The sequence below is a fragment of the Wasmannia auropunctata genome, unplaced genomic scaffold, assembly GCF_000956235.1.
Source record: "Wasmannia auropunctata unplaced genomic scaffold, wasmannia.A_1.0 LD335328.1, whole genome shotgun sequence".
Lineage (NCBI taxonomy): Eukaryota > Metazoa > Arthropoda > Insecta > Hymenoptera > Formicidae > Wasmannia > Wasmannia auropunctata.
Window position 1 is genome coordinate 77,559 of NW_012027562.1, and position 16,532 is coordinate 94,090.

Below are 16,532 nucleotides of genomic sequence, written 5' to 3' on the forward strand. Positions count from 1 at the left end.
TGTCACACATTCGTTCGGTATTCATATTGTATGTTTTTATTATCTAATATCGCGAGAGGGTAGCTCTATAGTTTTCGGAAAGAATAACGGAGCGCGCGCAATCAGGCCCTTCCACGAAGCGTCGCGAGACTCGTGCCGAAATTATTTTTTGTATCGAAGATATCGCGAGAGGAAGCGTGCGCGTACGTCGATTTCCCTTCGCGAAGTGAAGGAAAGAGGAACAACGTGTAGCGTGAAACCCGCACGTGTTGTCCACGTTATCCCGAACACATTGCCCCCCCCCCCCGAACCGCGTAGTTTCCCTCCCTCGTTGTGGGCGACGCTTCGCGGAACGGTCGTGACGACAACAAAAAAAAAATAATATATTTATGGTACGAAACGTTACGAGTTTAATTTTTTCAGACGAGAGAACGAAAAGAAAAACGAAAGAAAAACGGCAGATCGCCTAGCTTAGAGTAATTGAATGATAAGATAATTAATAATGTATAAAAATACATCAATATTTATTGTACATAGATCTAAAAAAGACTACTAACAAATAAAAAAGAAATCAAAAATACGTGATCGCATCTTTGATCGTTTCCAGGTGCCACATATCACGATGTGTTGCGTGCAAGATTCACCTTCTTGCGCGTGAACAGATCCTCTACAAGCTTTGTTACTTCATCCTGAACATAGGAATGCGATCAGATCTCTAGCTTGTATTTGTAGGATTCTGAGCAAAAGTGAATAAGTCCATAATTTGTATGATATATCGTGGGAGATACATATCCTCTTAAATTTTACGAATTGCACTCCTATACTTTATTACTAGATTAGACGTGAAAATTATAGCTTCTTGAACTTTGTAATTTTTATGGGCTTAGTCCACTTTTATCTTAGACGGTTATCTTGGTTTAATTTATACTTTAGTTAGTATACTTTAGTTTAGTAACATAGTTAAATTTATACTTTATAATAATGTATGTGTCATTACTCTCATCTCTTTTTCATGGGTTACCTCGAATGCGTGAACGAACGTTTTCTCTTCCGTTTTCTCTCCTGACGCCGTTTCTTCTCCTCGTTGGCAAGATCCACGTACTTCTTTCTCTCCTCGGGAGTCATCCGGGACCACAGTTTCCCCGCAGCCCGCGCTATCACGGTGACATGCTCGTTCGGCTTCTTGCTGCGAAGTCGCAGGAAGAAAATGATGAAAGGATTCGTCGCTCGAGGCCGGGCATTGTGCCTGTCCCTTTGGCTCTGTGAACTCTGACCGGTGGCTTTGTCACTTCCGCTCGCCGGTTGTCTCCCTTTTCCGGTATCTGCGCTACGTGAAAGGCGAAACTGCAAAGTACGCTTTTGCGTGCCTCATTGATCTCGTCGATATAAATTTCAATACCTACATTCTGTATATTACAACGTCAGAAGCACAAACAATTCTTGCGTTTTTACGTTTCTATAATTAATAACTATTATAATTGAAAAACTCGCTTTTTCTATAAAAATTATATATAAATTAAAAAAAAGAGAAATTTAGTTAAAAAATTTCGCATAGATACAGATGGCGAGAAAATCATGCGTATATTTTTTATCGTTTCTGACATTAAAATTCAAAGTGGTAAATTAGTGGCTCGAATAAGCTTGTGTGTCACATGCCAAGGATGAATAAAAAATTCGGAGTTAGATCAGATGCCACTCCGTCATAAAGTAGAAATTATCTTACTTGTCCTCTTTCCGATCTTTCTGAAACTTTGGAGGTTGCGCGGAATTGACGTTTCCCATTTCCGTCTGATTTTTACGGTAGTGTCGACGCGACTGTCCCGACAATTACAGCGTCACTTGACAATTTATTATTTATCATTCACACCGGTCCCGGCACGGTAATTTTTATCCGGGAACAATTGTCACATTGACATTTGTATCGCGCAAGATCGTCCACTGTTTTTTCAAAAGACAAACACGATTTTGGTATCACTTGCATTGGTATTACAAGAGGGAATCATTCTCAATCCTTCGCAATTCATTTCACAATCAATTTAATACTGTATGTATCTCTTATCCACTCCATGCGCTTTACATATATAACGTTAAATTAAATTAGTAACAATTATAATCATAACAAGAGAAACGTAGCTTCCTATTTTTTTTCTTTTATATAAAATTCGACATTTTTCACATTTAATCTAAGACTTCCTACAAATTACACTATAGGATAACGGCATTACAAAAATCTTTTGTTTGCCGGAGGGTCGATACAAATTTCTATTCTATTTAATACGCTTTGTATAAATATACCGTATACTTATATCGTATTGTTATTTCTATATTACATAACGCTATAAATCCCCGCCGGCTTGCGCTGGTTTCTTCGATTTCTTGCTTTTGTTCAACTTGCCGGGACAGTAGCAGGCCTGTTTCTGGGCGTCGAGGAAGCTCTTGCAACCCAGCGTGATCGTCCCCGTGAAGAGGGTCTTGGCCGCGGCTTTACACGTGTTGACGATGCCGGTGCTCTGATACGTGTCACAATATCTGTAGAGACATCTTTTGAATTCCAGATCGCACTTCTCCTTGTCCGTGTTGCAAGTATCGTAGCAAATGTCGTGGACGTCGCAGCACTTCGTCATTTCGGTGAGCGGAAGGTATTCCTGGTTCACCTACGAATATTTGTAACAATTTATAACAGCCGTATAATTAATATAATTATAAGAATGTCACAAGCTAAACATTGCAGAATAGGTAGTGACTTCAATTAACGTCGCAAATTAAATTACAAACCCGATTAAAATAAATTACAAGCGCTGTCCAGACAACACAAAGACATCTTTAAGACGTCTTTTAAACATTTTTAGATAGTTTTCGCAGAAATGTCTAAAGGACATCTTAAAGATGTTATTCAATTTTAGATTTGTATTAAGTGACTAGGTAACTTATTATAATTTACATTATAAATTCAATTGTTGACTGATAAGATTGTAAATTATTGTCAAATTAGAGAAATTGTTAATAATCGACAAATTTACATATTAAATTATAATCGACGAGACACACACTGTTCGTGCGATTAATTGACAAATGTAAAAAACGCGACAAAAATTTTCGTTACTATAAAAATTGTATATCAATCATTTATCACTTATATATCCTTCCGGGGAAACACACCTGGATACCGAGGGAACCGCATCCGTCACTCTGCGGCTTGTGATTCCAATCTGCCTTCGGCGTGGATCCTGAAATGAATGGTTTGAATAATACGCCACTTTGTCTAATCGTAACGCGCCGCCTGTCCAATCACAACGCACCATGTCAGCCGTCGAGTGTCACATTTGTGCGCTCAAAAAAAAGTATATTTTTATAATTTTTTTTTTTAATAAACAGCGTAACAAAATGGCAATTGGAGAGAGACAGGTCTTATTTCATTCGCAAAATTATAGAGACGCGCAAAAATCAATTGAGTGGACCTCGATCAAGCTCCGCTAATCTGCGATTAACTTGTCAAATTATGTCAACATTATTTTCTTACAAGAATAGAATTAATATTTTGTTATTTAACGTAAAGATAAGATTCAATCACTCATTCAGTTAATTGGAGTTTGGTCGAAGCCACCACAAAAATCTCGGAAAGAGGTTAGGTAAAAGATGTAATTAAAAGTTAGAGAGAGAGAGAGAGAGAGAGAGAGAGAGAGAGGACCGCGACATCTGCGCGAATCGATCAAGGGAATTGACCAATGGCGACGCGCCGTTGGAGAATAACCTGATAACCGGGATGTTGACAGATAGATATGAACAGATGGAGATTGGCGTCTAGGAGGGATACGCACCTTCGGGACACTCGAAGACGCAGTGCTCCTCCACGGCCGCGTCGAACACCTCGTGTATGTCCTTGATCTTCTTCGCCACGGTTATGGCGTTGGCGAAGAGGTCCTGGAATACCGTCTCCGCCGCCAGCACGGCGTCCCGCAGATTCGTCAGCAATCCGGAGCCGTAGCCGGACCAGGCGTACGCCAGGAATGTCAACACGTAGATTATGATCTTGCGATACCGCGACAGATCCATCTCTTCCACGCTCCTCGGCCGGTCGGCCCCGGATCGACGCGTGATCGGGCGGCTCTCACCGGACTGCCGTGTATTTTTAGACGGGCGTGTGCGTGGCCGGCCATCACCGCCGTCATCGAGGTGGGCACGTGGTGCCCCGTGTTGACGACGGCATCGACTCGGATTACCGCGCCTTAGCTCAGATTCTTTTTCGCTTACGCTAATAACATCTTTCTGCGACAAGATTGATACGATCGATTTGCGAGGAGAGCAGTGCGGAAAGAACAGCTGACCAAAGACGGGCCTTGTTTTTTTTTTTATACTTTGTCACATCGTGCATGAAACACGCGTAATTTTCCATCCAATGCAAATATCTAATTAGCCGTAATTCAACCGATAAATGTGGCAAAACGCGACTTCCTTGTGTAGATTCTATGTATCAGTTTTGTCAATCATAATTGGTTCTTATAAGGACGATTTTGACCGCATTGCAATTTATTTAATCACACCGATTAACTCGTCGAATAATATAGCTTTTGTTAATATGGATGGAATTACGAATTTTCTTTTGTTTACACAAAATAGAAGATTAAAGGTAAATTAAATTAAAAAATTTTCCCGTTTTTTTTAAATTTTGCCGTAAATCTATTCAATTAATTGAATCAGTATATATCTATTAGTTTAAGTCAATTGGAGATTTAGACATTTAGATCCTAAATACAATTGATTTTACAAGCTGTTTTCCATTAATATAATTAATTTTAGTGGACGCTATTAATTTAATTATTGTAAGACTGAAATTAGTCAATATTTACGAAATCGTATCTGCTTTTATTAATTTCTAGTTAAAAAAAAACACAATCAATGAAAGCAGGATTGAAATAAAAATTCATTCAAGATATCTTTCTTCTCTCTTATATCACCATAGGTATTGTATTTTATTTATTTTGTTTTATATTTTCGTGTTGAAATAGATTTTTTTCTTGCTTCTTGTTGCGAGCAATATATTATATACGTATTAAGTATTTACGCAATAAGATCATGCTTCGACAATGAAAATTCAAAATTTTTTTTCGAGCTCGCCGCTGTCGTATAATTTCTTCACGTCGGTACCGCCTCCTAAGCACACTCCGTTAAGGAATACCCTGGGCACTGTTCTGGCGCCAGTTATTTCATTTAATATGTCTTGTATCTCCTGTGCATCATCCCTATCGTCTAACTCTATCGCCGTATAAGGTTTCTTCAAGGAGTCGAATACCTGCATAAAAATTTGATTAAATTACTGAATGAAACAGATAAATAAATTATTTCGATAAATCAATAACAATTTGTTACTAATTATACTGTTATTAATATAATTAGTAATATAAATATAGTAATTTAAATAGTAAATTATATTTATATTTATTTACTGCAATGTAGAAAACACGTTATGATTTTATCAAAATCTAAATTAGCGTAAAACAGGCAATTTTTAATGTTATAATATTTTAAAGTCACGAAGAGGAACGTTGATATACATAAAATGAAGGCAGATTGAAAATAAAAATAAAAAATTAACTTGAAGAAAATAAAAAAAAACCGATTAATTCTCCAAAACACATGAATGCTGCGAATATTTCTTTAATTCCACAAGCATGCCTCAACAAATTATAAATGCATCGATGTGGCCACTTGCCACGTGACGTAATCGTTTACTTATTTTCACAAGTGTTCACAAGTGTTTTGCAATGTTTCGTATAATGTTTCGCGAGTGAAAATTAGAATGAATCTCATGTGGGCAACAGAGAGCATAATATATGGAGGTACCTTCTTGGCCATTTTGCAGTAAGGACAGGACGTTTTGGAGAATATGACGACCGAGTCCTTCGCGATGAAGTCGCTGACGAGATCTCGCGTCGACGGCATGATAGTCCTCTTTGTCGCGCTGGAAACCGAACCCATTCTATTGAGCTAAAGGGATCATTTCGCTCGATTATGCCTCGGCGCCTTTTACTAGCCGCGCACGTGCTCCGCGCGTTAATTGAACGCTTTCGCAGTTCAATCATCGACGCGATTCGAATCGCGTCCGACGTCCACACTGTCCAATGTCCGGATCGTGTCTGATGGAGAACTCGTTGCGTCCCAATGTCCATTTTCCACCAATGCGTAGATTTTCTCAGTTCAACTCATTCCTCAATTGTTTTTCTAGTTGAACTAGTAAAATCTACATTGATAGTTAAATGGACACGCAAGAGCTCTGGATACGATAATTATATGTCTCCTAACAAAATTCTCTTGTTTACTGGATATCGGACGTTGAATCGAGATCAGTCGCTCTCCCGACAATTATATACATTACACCAATTATTCATGCAGCATTCACTTTACATTCGCATTGTCCGAATAAAATTATAAATAAATATATTAATTTAATGGACTTAAATCATTTCTTTTGTCAATTCTTTCTCATCAATTGGAGCGAAATATAATTATCGTTACATCTGGATCACGCAGTCTATATTTTTTTTTTTTTAAGTACTTTTCAACTGTAGTTATATAAATTATATAGTCGTTATAGGATGCATCCTCGGCATCAGTTTGAACAAGTATCTGTATTTACATTTAACATGCGACAACATATAAACGTACACGTGCAGATTAGGCAAGTTTCATAACCTTGCTAAGCTAACCTGGCTAACCTCCAAATCGGCCGTGTGATCCATCATCAAATATTTACTCAAAAGACAGTGAGAATCTCGACTTGTTAGATAATTGTTTCGTATAGCTGATCATGCCATAATATCTTGCCGATTTTGACAGTATTGTAAAATCAACAAGAACGTCGTCGTTTTACGGACAGCTCTGGTCTCTCTCGAGTCTCCGACCGCTTTTCGCGATCAGGATAAAAACAAAAACAATAATAGTCGATGAGTGAGAAACGGAACAGCAGCGGATGTCCTACATTCGTGCATAAGTAAAGACAACGGCAATGCGCGGGTGCACGAGTACATACAAAAGAAACTCGATAATAATTGATCTGTTTGCGGACTGGAACGCCAGGTATAAGTTGCAGGTAGCGGTTTACGGTTACGTGGCTATAACGTGGCAAACGTCAGGCGATCAAAGGACACCTTAATTCGCTCGGATTCGTCCTTACCTCGAATTTACGGCTGACGTAACTTTAAGAGTATATGTCACTGCAGGTATCGGCTGTCTACTAAACAAATCGTCGAAGAAACGAGAAGCGAGGGAAATCCGTCCACTGACAAGTGCGGATGCTGCGGCTGATCGGCGGTTAGCGTCAAGTCTCATTTACACGAGGCGTTAACGACGAGCGGTGTCGCTAATATAGAGGAAAACGCGCTCGAGAAAGTTACAATTTGTGAGAAGGAGAGAAATTAAACTCCTAATTAACTTAATTGACGAACGGTTCAGGCGGCAAAATCGCTTAGAACAAAATTTTTAACCGCGTAATCTCATAATTTAATCTTATTTTCCATACGTTAAAACGATTAAAGGACAAAAATTACTATTTCCGCGTTAAATTTTTATTTGATGAATTATATAATCATTGATCGAATTAATCGGTCCAGAATTTGGTTGAATTTGCCTTAAAATAAGTATTGAGATAAGGCAAGAATTCCTCGGATTGTCGGAATTTCGAGACTGCCGATTATATCCTTTCAGTGTCTTTCAGATAGACTTTCGACGCGATTCGGTATAGCGACAGACTTAAAATTTCAGGCTCAATCTTCTCGCGAAAATTAACCTGTTGGTAAAAAGATACGCAAATACGACGGGCCTGCGAAGCGACGTTCTCACGTTTGACGTTGCTGGCACGCGTATCGACTAATCGAACGTCGTCGGCGACGCCGGCGCTTTAACGGCGAGATTCGTAGATCGACGTGGTGGTTGACGGTAGTCGGTAAGTCGATGGTTATCGCGTTGGAAGTGTTGGAGGTTGGCGGTGGTGTGGTGGGAAGTGGCTGACTGCACCACGACAGTTCACAGTACGTCACCTCGACGATCTAATGGAATTCTGATTTTCGCTGACACGTCCGGTGATCGAGTTTGTTCCGGCCGTGCTGTACGGTATCTCTCGGAATCCTGTTATGGCGTAACGTGGAGATCCGCGCGAGGATGAACAGAACCGCGAGGCCCGCGGGCCCCCCCTGTAGGGGCGGCCTGTACGTCGTCGAGGGCGAGGTGTACCTCCTGGTGACGGCGATGCGACGGGGCGTCCGGTGGTCGTCGCACTCTCACCAGGTTAGAGAATCCCCCGTGTCCCCTTACGCCCAGCTGTTCCCACGAGCGAGACAATTTTAGACATTTAGCTTCTAATCAAATCAAACAGGTTGTAGAATTTAGTGTGTCTGGTAGACACCTCAAATTTGTATTAATAGATCTACCATGACGATCAACTGGAGGCGACTGTCTCGGAAGATTTGTGCCCTAATTGTGTAATTTAATTTCCAGGACGACGATCAGGACACTCTCATGAAGGGCCTGAGTACCCTGAAGGAGGTGTTAAACGAGCATAGAGATCTGTCCCAATTGGAGCCCGCAGTTTTTCTCACTCCCTTTCTGGAAATCATAAGATCTGAAGAAACTACGGGACCTGTCACTAGTCTAGCGCTGTCGGCTGTCAATAAGATAATTTCTTATGGTCTCGTTGGTCAGTCTCAATTATGACACCAAAAATTCGTATCTTTTTATTTTGTAAATATGTACTATATATTTACAAGACAAGAAGTATACGATATATTTCAATATTGTAACATATATACTGCTTTTTTTTTTTAGATTCCAATCATCCTGCCGTGGCAACTTGCGTGGAAGCCGTGGCGGATGCTGTCACACACGCGAGGTTCGTGGGCGCCGACGCGTCCGGTGACGGGGTGGTTCTCATGAGAGTCCTGCAAGTACTGAGAGCCCTCATGCTGTCGCCCGCTGGCAATTATCTCTCCAACGAAAGCGTATGCGAAATTATGCTGAGTTGCTTCAGGATATGTTTTGAGACGCGTCTCAGCGGTGAGTTGTAGCGGTTTTCACATATTTCCGCTGACAAATTGCGAGTGCGCGTCGTAATAAGATGTTTTTCGCAGAAATACTTAGAAAAACGGCGGAGCATTGCCTGAGGGATATGGTTCAACACCTGTTCACCAGGTTACCTCAATTTGTCGACGATACGAGAGTCTTGCCGAATATGAAAGTAAGTTTTGTATAATAAGCGTGATTTAAAGTGTATAAAAGAAGAAACGACATTCTACATTTGAAACAACATAACTTTTGACAGAAAATGAGAACAAACAGCATTGAGAATACTCGTAGCAAGAATAGAAAACACAAAAGTTATACGAAGCAAAAATCCAAGTCTATCACGGATGACATTGACGACAAGGAGCACATTTCAAGTTCGGTTGACAAAATACGAGCTGGTCACTTGGCCACCACACCCGTTTCGCCGGTCGGCAATATCGTTGACATGCAGGGGTCGTTGAATCATGGAAGTGTTGATAAAAACGAGGACGAGAAGAGTGAGGGCAAGATTAATATTAACAAAGATATCACTAAAGATGTAAATGACTGTGTCAAAGCGGCGGATAATCAGGAGGCCAATAAGAAGCAGGAAATTGATAAAGATGGAAGCAACAAAGACATTAAAAACGAGATAGAAACGGTCGAGGCAAATAGCGCATCTGAAAATACCAATGTAGAAAATAAAATTGCAGCTACAACAGAAAATAAGAGTGTAGAGAAGGAAGATGCGGCTGATCAGAAAATCACCGATGAGTCCGAATCCTCCATTAAACAGTCTATCTCAGAAAATCAAGGTACTTTTCGCTATTTGTTCTTTTTGCTATTTTTAAAGAAATCTTAATTTCTAAGTTTTTATATATATATTTTTTCGTATAGGTGACGAAGAAAAAAGCATCGATTTAGCCCAATCTCCGACTGGTAGCGTGGAAGACTTGTCAATAGACGAGAACGTGTCTAGGGTGTCTAAAATGAAAGAAGCTGAGCAAATCGAGGAGTACGTGAATAGCCAGGGTGTCCGATTCATTACGTTGCAACAGCGGGCGCCGTACGGCGCGTTGTGCGTCCGTGAATTGTTCAGATTTCTCATCTCCCTGTGCAGTCCCCTCGACAAGCAGAACAATGAAATTATGACACACCTGGGCCTTAGCTTGTTGCAAGTAGCGTTGGAGATCGCCGCCGACGCTATATCTAATTTCTCGTCCCTACTCGCGCTCGCCAAGGACGACCTGTGTAGGAATCTAATCTTGGTAAGAGAAACTAACAGTAGAGCTGTGTATTCAATGCCGATCGTTAATGAAGACATAGACGATGAATATGTATTATTTATTGTGAATATGTATTACTTATTATGAATATTGCATTTATGTTTCAGCTACTTGGAACAGACAGATTGTCGATCCTCGCTGTAAATCTTCAAGTATCGTACTTGCTGTTTGAGTCGCAACGAGAACACCTAAAATTTCAACTGGAGCATTATGTAACTAAATTAATGGAAATAGTTGTCTCTGAGTCTAATAGAATATCATACGAACAACGGGAATTGGCGCTTGGTAATGTGTTTCAATTTTATATATCGTGCAATATATATATTGGCGGTATAAATTTAATTTCTATATTATTTGCAGAGGCTATAGTAAGATTGTGGAGAATACCCGGCCTGCCCGCTGAATTATATTTAAATTACGATTGCGGACTTTATTCCACGAACTTGTACGAGGAACTTATGAAAATGTTTTCGAAGGTAAATTTCTTTTTTTTACGTATATAAATTAATATATCGGAAAGAAATTGGAAAGTGTACAGAGTCTTTAATATTTTCTCTCAGAATGTTTCTCTACCGATGACCACTGGTATGCATACCATGCAACTGATCTCCTTGGAAGCCATAATGATGCTGATCATCGGCATGGAGATTCGCTGCAAAGGTTGCAAGGAATTGTGCAAACCGTCGCGTCACGAGGCGTCGTCACATCTGCCCACGCGTGAAGACTTGCTCGCTATAAAAGCGAACAAGCGGGTAGGTGTTCCGTTTTTCCACTTAATTTCCTGACGCAATTACGACGAATTAAGTTTCTCTCTCTTTTTTTATTTTCTAGTGGTTGGTTCTCGGCACGGAAAAGTTCAACGAGAATCCGCGGGAGGGTATCGCGAAACTTGCGGAGCACGGTCTGCTGGGCGGTACTCCAGGCCACGCGGATCCTGAAAAAATCGCAAAGCTTCTAAGAGAGAATCCTGGTTTAGATAAGAAAGCGATCGGCGAATACATCAGCAAGAAGGACAACACGAACATACTCAATTATTTCGTGCTTCGTAATTTTGACTTGAAAAATACTCGAATCGATAAGGCATTGCGACTTTATCTGGAATCGTTCAGGCTACCCGGGGAAGCCCCTCTGATATCTCACGTACTCGAGAAATTTGCCGAGCATTGGCATGTGCGTATACACACATATATTCTAGCATTTATTAAAAATAACATAGACGCGAAGGTAAAATAATAAATTGTTGCTGTGTTTAGGATAGCAATGGTAGACCGTTTGCTTCGGCCGATGCCGCCTTTACATTAGCTTATGCGGTCATCATGTTAAATGTCGATCAGCACAATTATAATGTAAAGAGGCAAAATAATCCGATGACTGTCGATGACTTTAAGAAGAATTTGAACAAAGTTAACGGCGGCGCCGATTTTGATCAAGATATGCTCGACGAGATATATACCTCAATAAAGTAAGTGTTACAAATATTCAAATTAGATGTACATCATGTGTCATTTTAATTTATAAATTTTGTTGTGCAGAGGGGAAGAAATCGTAATGCCGGCCGAACAAACTGGGATAGTAAAAGAAAATTATTTATGGAAGGTTCTACTGAGAAGAGGCTCCGGGCTTGAAAGTATGTACTTGAAAGTAGGCAATTCTGGCGAATTTATCGATAAAGATCTGGCCGAGCACGCGTGGGGTCCCATTGTGAGTGCTCTTTGTCGAGCTTACGATAAAGCGCCGGACAGATCGTTGCAGCGCAAAGTCGCTCAAACATTCCTTAGGTTTGTTTATTTTGCTATCTATAATAAATTTATTTCTATACTCTAGCTACATCTCTATATTAGCTTGTCATTCTCTCTCTCTCTCAGTTGCGCGGCGATCAGTGCCTATCACAGCATGTGCAGCGACTTGGACACGCTCATAGTGAGCCTCTGCAAGTTCACGGGCCTGATAATCGGCGGGAAGTCCGAGCAAGTGGTTTTACATCTCGGCGGAAGCTCAAAGTCCCAAATGGCTGCTCGCACTCTCTTCAAGATCACGCATTTACACGGGGACGCTCTGAGAGCGTCTTGGAAGAACATCATCGATTGTCTGCAGTCGCTGTACGAGGCAAGATTGTTACCGAAAAATCTCACGGAGGCGGAGGACTTCATCGACCCGTCCGGCAAAATATCTCTACTCCGGGAACCGACCACGCCCAAGGCTTCCCCGGGTGATCAAGGCATACTTTCCACCTTTTATTCCTACATCGCTATGGACACGTCGCGTCTGCCACATCCCGCTGAGGCGACCGCGCGAAAGAAGGCCGTAGAGTTCATTGCCAATTGTTATCTCAAAGAAATCATAGACGAAAGCAAATTCTTTCAGGTAACTCGACGATATGTGATTATTTGAGCTGTGGTTTTAATATATTTATTTTTCTAATCTCCAATTCTCGTTATTTTGCAGAGTGAATCGCTCAATTCTCTCGTTGGTGCTTTGGTATCGGTGAATCCTAACGACGAGGATATATCTATATTTCTACTGGAGCTACTGCTAGAAGTGACTATACAGAATCGTGACAGAGTAACATGCATCTGGCCCGTAGTCCAGAGTCACCTGGATCGGCTGTTAACGGTGGCGGCACGCGAGAACCATCCTTATTTGCTCGAGAGAGTTGCCGTGGGCATGCTGAGATTGGCTATCAGGCTTTTACGCGGAGAAGAGTTTGCGTGTCTGTCTCCTCTACTGCCTCTGACCCACTTGCCGTCCGCGACGACCGCGCCGTTGGCACGACAAATCGCCTACGGTCTGTTCGAACTACTGAAAACGGGCGCCGCAAACATCCATAGCGCGGAAGATTGGAAGGTGGTATTTAGCCTGCTGGAGTGCGCGGGTGCCGGCGCATTGGCGCCCAAGCGGTCCAACACGGTCCTAGACGAAACATCGAACGCCCGCGCGTCGGTCCTGGATCCCAGGCCTATCAGTCCGGTGCCGGAATGGGTGTTAGTCTCGCCGACCGGTACCGAGGCACCGCTACCGGTAGCCGCTGACACGATAGTGCTGGCGCGCGATCTACAGCTGCACGACTCGGCGGCGTTCGTCAAATGCTGCGAGAGTCTGAACTTCCTGGTGCGCGATATGGCGCATGTAACACCGTTCAATTTCGATCTGTGCGTCAATTGCGTGAGAACGTTTGCTGAGGCGGTGCTGCAATGCGCGGGCAAACGAAACAGAGTATGCAACTCCACGGAGGAGTCGGCTGGCTATCAACAGTGCCCGGGGCAACTACTGGAGCTGATGCACACGCTGCACACGAGAATCGCGCAGGTGTTCCGATGGTGGGCGGAGGAAGGTAGCATCGACGACGGTATATCCCTGTGGCCGCAAGCCTGGCGACCGCTGCTGCAGGGTATCGCGCGACTCTGTTGCGACGCCCGCAGACCGGTGCGCACGGCAGCGATCACGTATCTTCAAAGCACCTTGCTGGCGCATGACTTGGCGCAGCTGACCGCGATAGAGTGGTCGCAGTGTCTGGAGGAGGTGCTGTTCCCGCTGCTGGCGCAATTGCTGGGTCCGATCGCGTCCAACGATCCGATCGGCGTCGAGGAAACGAGGGTCAGGGCCGCGATGTTACTCTCCAAGGTATTTCTTCATCATCTGACTCCGCTGCTAACTCTACCCGGTTTCCTGCCGCTGTGGTTAACCGTGCTGGAGCTTCTGCGCGCGTACATGCACGCCGACAACAGCGAGCTCCTGTTCGAGGCGATTCCCGAATCGCTGAAAAATATGCTGCTGGTGATGTCGTCGGCCAACGTTCTGGCGCCGAGTTCCAATCTCTGGGCGCCCACGTGGAGGGCGATCGATGCGTTTCTGCCGAACTTGAAAGCGGAGCTCTTCCCGGAGCCGCCCGTCGCGGTACTGCCGCCGCCGCAACCGCCGCCGCAGCCGCAAGTCATCAGCTTGGTCGGCCAGCAGCAGCCGCTGTCTTTTTCGGGATCTATAGCGCCGCAACCGGAAAGTATTTCCCCTTCGGCTGACGTCGAGTGCTCCAACGAGAGTAACGCAGATACGAAGACAGTGACGCAGCCGGTGGACATTCTGAACTCTGCGCAGTCTAGCGGGGTTCCGGTTCCAGTACCGTTACCGACGTTGATGTACAATACCGAGGGTAAGGAGACGCAGCAAGTGATCACCCTGGTTAGCCAGCCGGCGCCCAGCGTATCCAGTCCTGTCGCGGTGCAACCAACGGCTCAGAGTTTCTTCGACATTTGCTACTCGGCGAACCCCTTGACCGAAAAGATGGACGAACGACAGCAGCATCAACAGGAGCAGCAACAGCAACAGTTGGTGCCGCCAGGCGAGGAGGAGCACGACAAGTTGACGAAGAACGTGACGCAAAATGCTGGTTCGACAGACGAGAATCGCGATCTGATACTCGCGATGAGAAAATACGAGGAGTGGAAGCAGCAGCAGGAGCAGCAAGTGCAGCAACAGATGCTGATGCAGCAACAGTGTACGCAGCATGTGCAGTCGGCGCAGCAGTATCAGCATCCGGCGACGGAAAATTCCCCGTACCGCGTGGATCCATCTGAGGTGAATCAATGTCTTGCATCTTGACAGGATCTCGAGGAGTCAATCGCCCAGGTCGATTGACTCCTGGAAACGCTTTGCCTCGATTAAACGATTTAATTCTTTCGCGAGTAATGCTAAACTAATGCAATGATCAGTAACATAAAGATTTATTAACGAAAATGATGTTTGAAAATAAATCTAACGTTTCGCGAGCGCACTTGCAATTGTGAGAAATCAAAATATGAACATCCGTAGCTTGATAGTGTACTCGGAAAGGAATTAGATAGTCTTCCAAAGTAGAACATTGTAGAACGTAACCGAATGTTTTGTTTGCAGACGATGACAGTAGATTCCACGGGGGCGACGACGTTTAACTCCGCGGCGTATTTTAACGAGGATCCGGCGGCGGATCTCCTCTTCGTCGTCACTAATCCTTGACCACTGTACATTTCCTATGTATAAATTGTATTATATAAAACATTTCTACATCTGCGTGATCGTGTTCCGTGTAGAACACTAACGTGAGTGATTGATCATAGGACAGAGGAGAATGAACGTAGCCGCAGAATCGTTGTATCTTTGGTTTGTATATTTGGAAAGCACTCGTTATATACAAATTATATACATATATATATATGTAATAATATATATATATATGTACTATATATATATATGCATGCATTATTGTTAAGATTATCGTACGTCGTATAATCTTAGCAATAATAGCGACGATACAGCTCTCGGCACCACTCCTAACACTCGATATGTCGTATTTCAATTTTTGAATTCTTTTTGCATTACGGACGAGAGGAGCTCTTCGCGAACAAGCCAAATGCGTACGCCAAATCATTTTGAAGAAAAAAAAAAACGACCGATCAGTTCCTTATCATTGATATTTTATGGTGTTGCATGTGTTTTACGTAGAAATGGTGCGCAATATCGATCCATACAAATTCCCCTTAAGCATTTACAAATTCTACTACTACACAGGTAAGAATTCTTCTCTCATGTCTGCATGAATACATATGTTAGACACGTACATGTGCAATACGATTCGTAGAGAGTGCCGAATTAATAATTGACAATGATTTCGCTAAACAAGTATCAAGGAAACCGTTGCGATTTCGCTGAGCTCAATTTGAGTTGTAAAAATATTCGGAAGTTGATCTTGCCAGATGTCGTGTTCCCGTATCACGAAACAGAGACGGGTAAAAGAAAAATCAGTAAAAGACATCCTGTATGTGTGCGTTTGTTAACGTCGATAGCTAAACTCTCTCTACGAAATTACATTGGTTTTATAGCCGCTATTTGTAACTTATACTTTTAACGCAATTCGAATGTTTCTTCATTCGCTCAGTATCGTAAAAACCAATCTGTACATATGCAAATATAATGAATAAGAAGAGATTTATAATATGTATCATGTTCATGTCCCCGGAGCCAAAGAATATCCAGTAAATAAAGCAGTCCCCGCACGATCAATATTATTAATGCGACATGGATGTAGTATATGTTATTGCATTAATTAATATATAAATACTAATATAGTATATTAATATCAGAACGGATATTAGCTATTAATTTTATGACGCGATACGGAGGTGTGCTGTATATTCTAAGTAATACTGACGTATAGATGTAACATTGATATCACTATAAATATTAATCAATATACTGTTGCGC

At 42.4% G+C, this 16,532-nt stretch overlaps 4 protein-coding genes across 8 annotated transcripts; 1 reads left to right on the top strand and 3 right to left on the bottom strand.

Annotated features, from left to right (window-relative positions):
• Positions 1 to 479: 479 nt before the first annotated feature.
• On the bottom strand, positions 480 to 1,928 carry LOC105457225 (high mobility group protein homolog TDP-1-like). The gene is made up of 3 exons (XM_011701774.1): positions 1,703 to 1,928; positions 1,001 to 1,306; positions 480 to 715 (listed from the first exon to the last, which is right to left on the bottom strand). The coding sequence occupies exons 1-3, from the start codon at positions 1,759 to 1,761 to the stop codon at positions 664 to 666; spliced, it is 417 nt and encodes a 138-aa protein (XP_011700076.1). The 5' UTR covers positions 1,762 to 1,928; the 3' UTR covers positions 480 to 663.
• Positions 1,929 to 1,998: 70 nt separating this feature from the next.
• On the bottom strand, positions 1,999 to 4,156 carry LOC105457227 (group XIIA secretory phospholipase A2). The gene is made up of 3 exons (XM_011701775.1): positions 3,798 to 4,156; positions 3,139 to 3,206; positions 1,999 to 2,633 (listed from the first exon to the last, which is right to left on the bottom strand). Exons 1-3 carry the CDS (start codon positions 4,030 to 4,032, stop codon positions 2,316 to 2,318), a joined length of 621 nt encoding a protein of 206 aa, XP_011700077.1. The 5' UTR covers positions 4,033 to 4,156; the 3' UTR covers positions 1,999 to 2,315.
• Positions 4,157 to 4,955: 799 nt separating this feature from the next.
• LOC105457228 (glutaredoxin-C4-like) lies at positions 4,956 to 7,825 on the bottom strand. Of its 5 annotated transcripts, none has more exons than XM_011701776.1 (3): positions 7,151 to 7,825; positions 5,821 to 5,938; positions 4,956 to 5,269 (listed from the first exon to the last, which is right to left on the bottom strand). In XM_011701776.1, exons 1-3 carry the CDS (start codon positions 7,303 to 7,305, stop codon positions 5,072 to 5,074), a joined length of 471 nt encoding a protein of 156 aa, XP_011700078.1. In that variant the 5' UTR covers positions 7,306 to 7,825; the 3' UTR covers positions 4,956 to 5,071. The 5 variants fall into 5 exon arrangements, with proteins under 5 accessions (XP_011700078.1, XP_011700082.1, XP_011700079.1 ...); XM_011701780.1 differs by having other exon boundaries at positions 5,821 to 5,964; positions 7,151 to 7,242; XM_011701777.1 differs by lacking the exon at positions 7,151 to 7,825 and adding an exon at positions 6,684 to 6,974 and having other exon boundaries at positions 5,821 to 5,964.
• A 110-nt stretch (positions 7,826 to 7,935) lies between these two features.
• On the top strand, positions 7,936 to 16,256 carry LOC105457234 (golgi-specific brefeldin A-resistance guanine nucleotide exchange factor 1). Its single transcript, XM_011701787.1, has 15 exons — positions 7,936 to 8,259; positions 8,470 to 8,668; positions 8,797 to 9,024; positions 9,099 to 9,205; positions 9,290 to 9,827; positions 9,910 to 10,280; positions 10,406 to 10,583; positions 10,659 to 10,774; positions 10,859 to 11,050; positions 11,130 to 11,468; positions 11,552 to 11,760; positions 11,831 to 12,076; positions 12,164 to 12,662; positions 12,744 to 14,870; positions 15,186 to 16,256. Exons 1-15 carry the CDS (start codon positions 8,134 to 8,136, stop codon positions 15,285 to 15,287), a joined length of 5,577 nt encoding a protein of 1,858 aa, XP_011700089.1. The 5' UTR covers positions 7,936 to 8,133; the 3' UTR covers positions 15,288 to 16,256.
• The last annotated feature ends 276 nt before the right edge of the window (positions 16,257 to 16,532 follow it).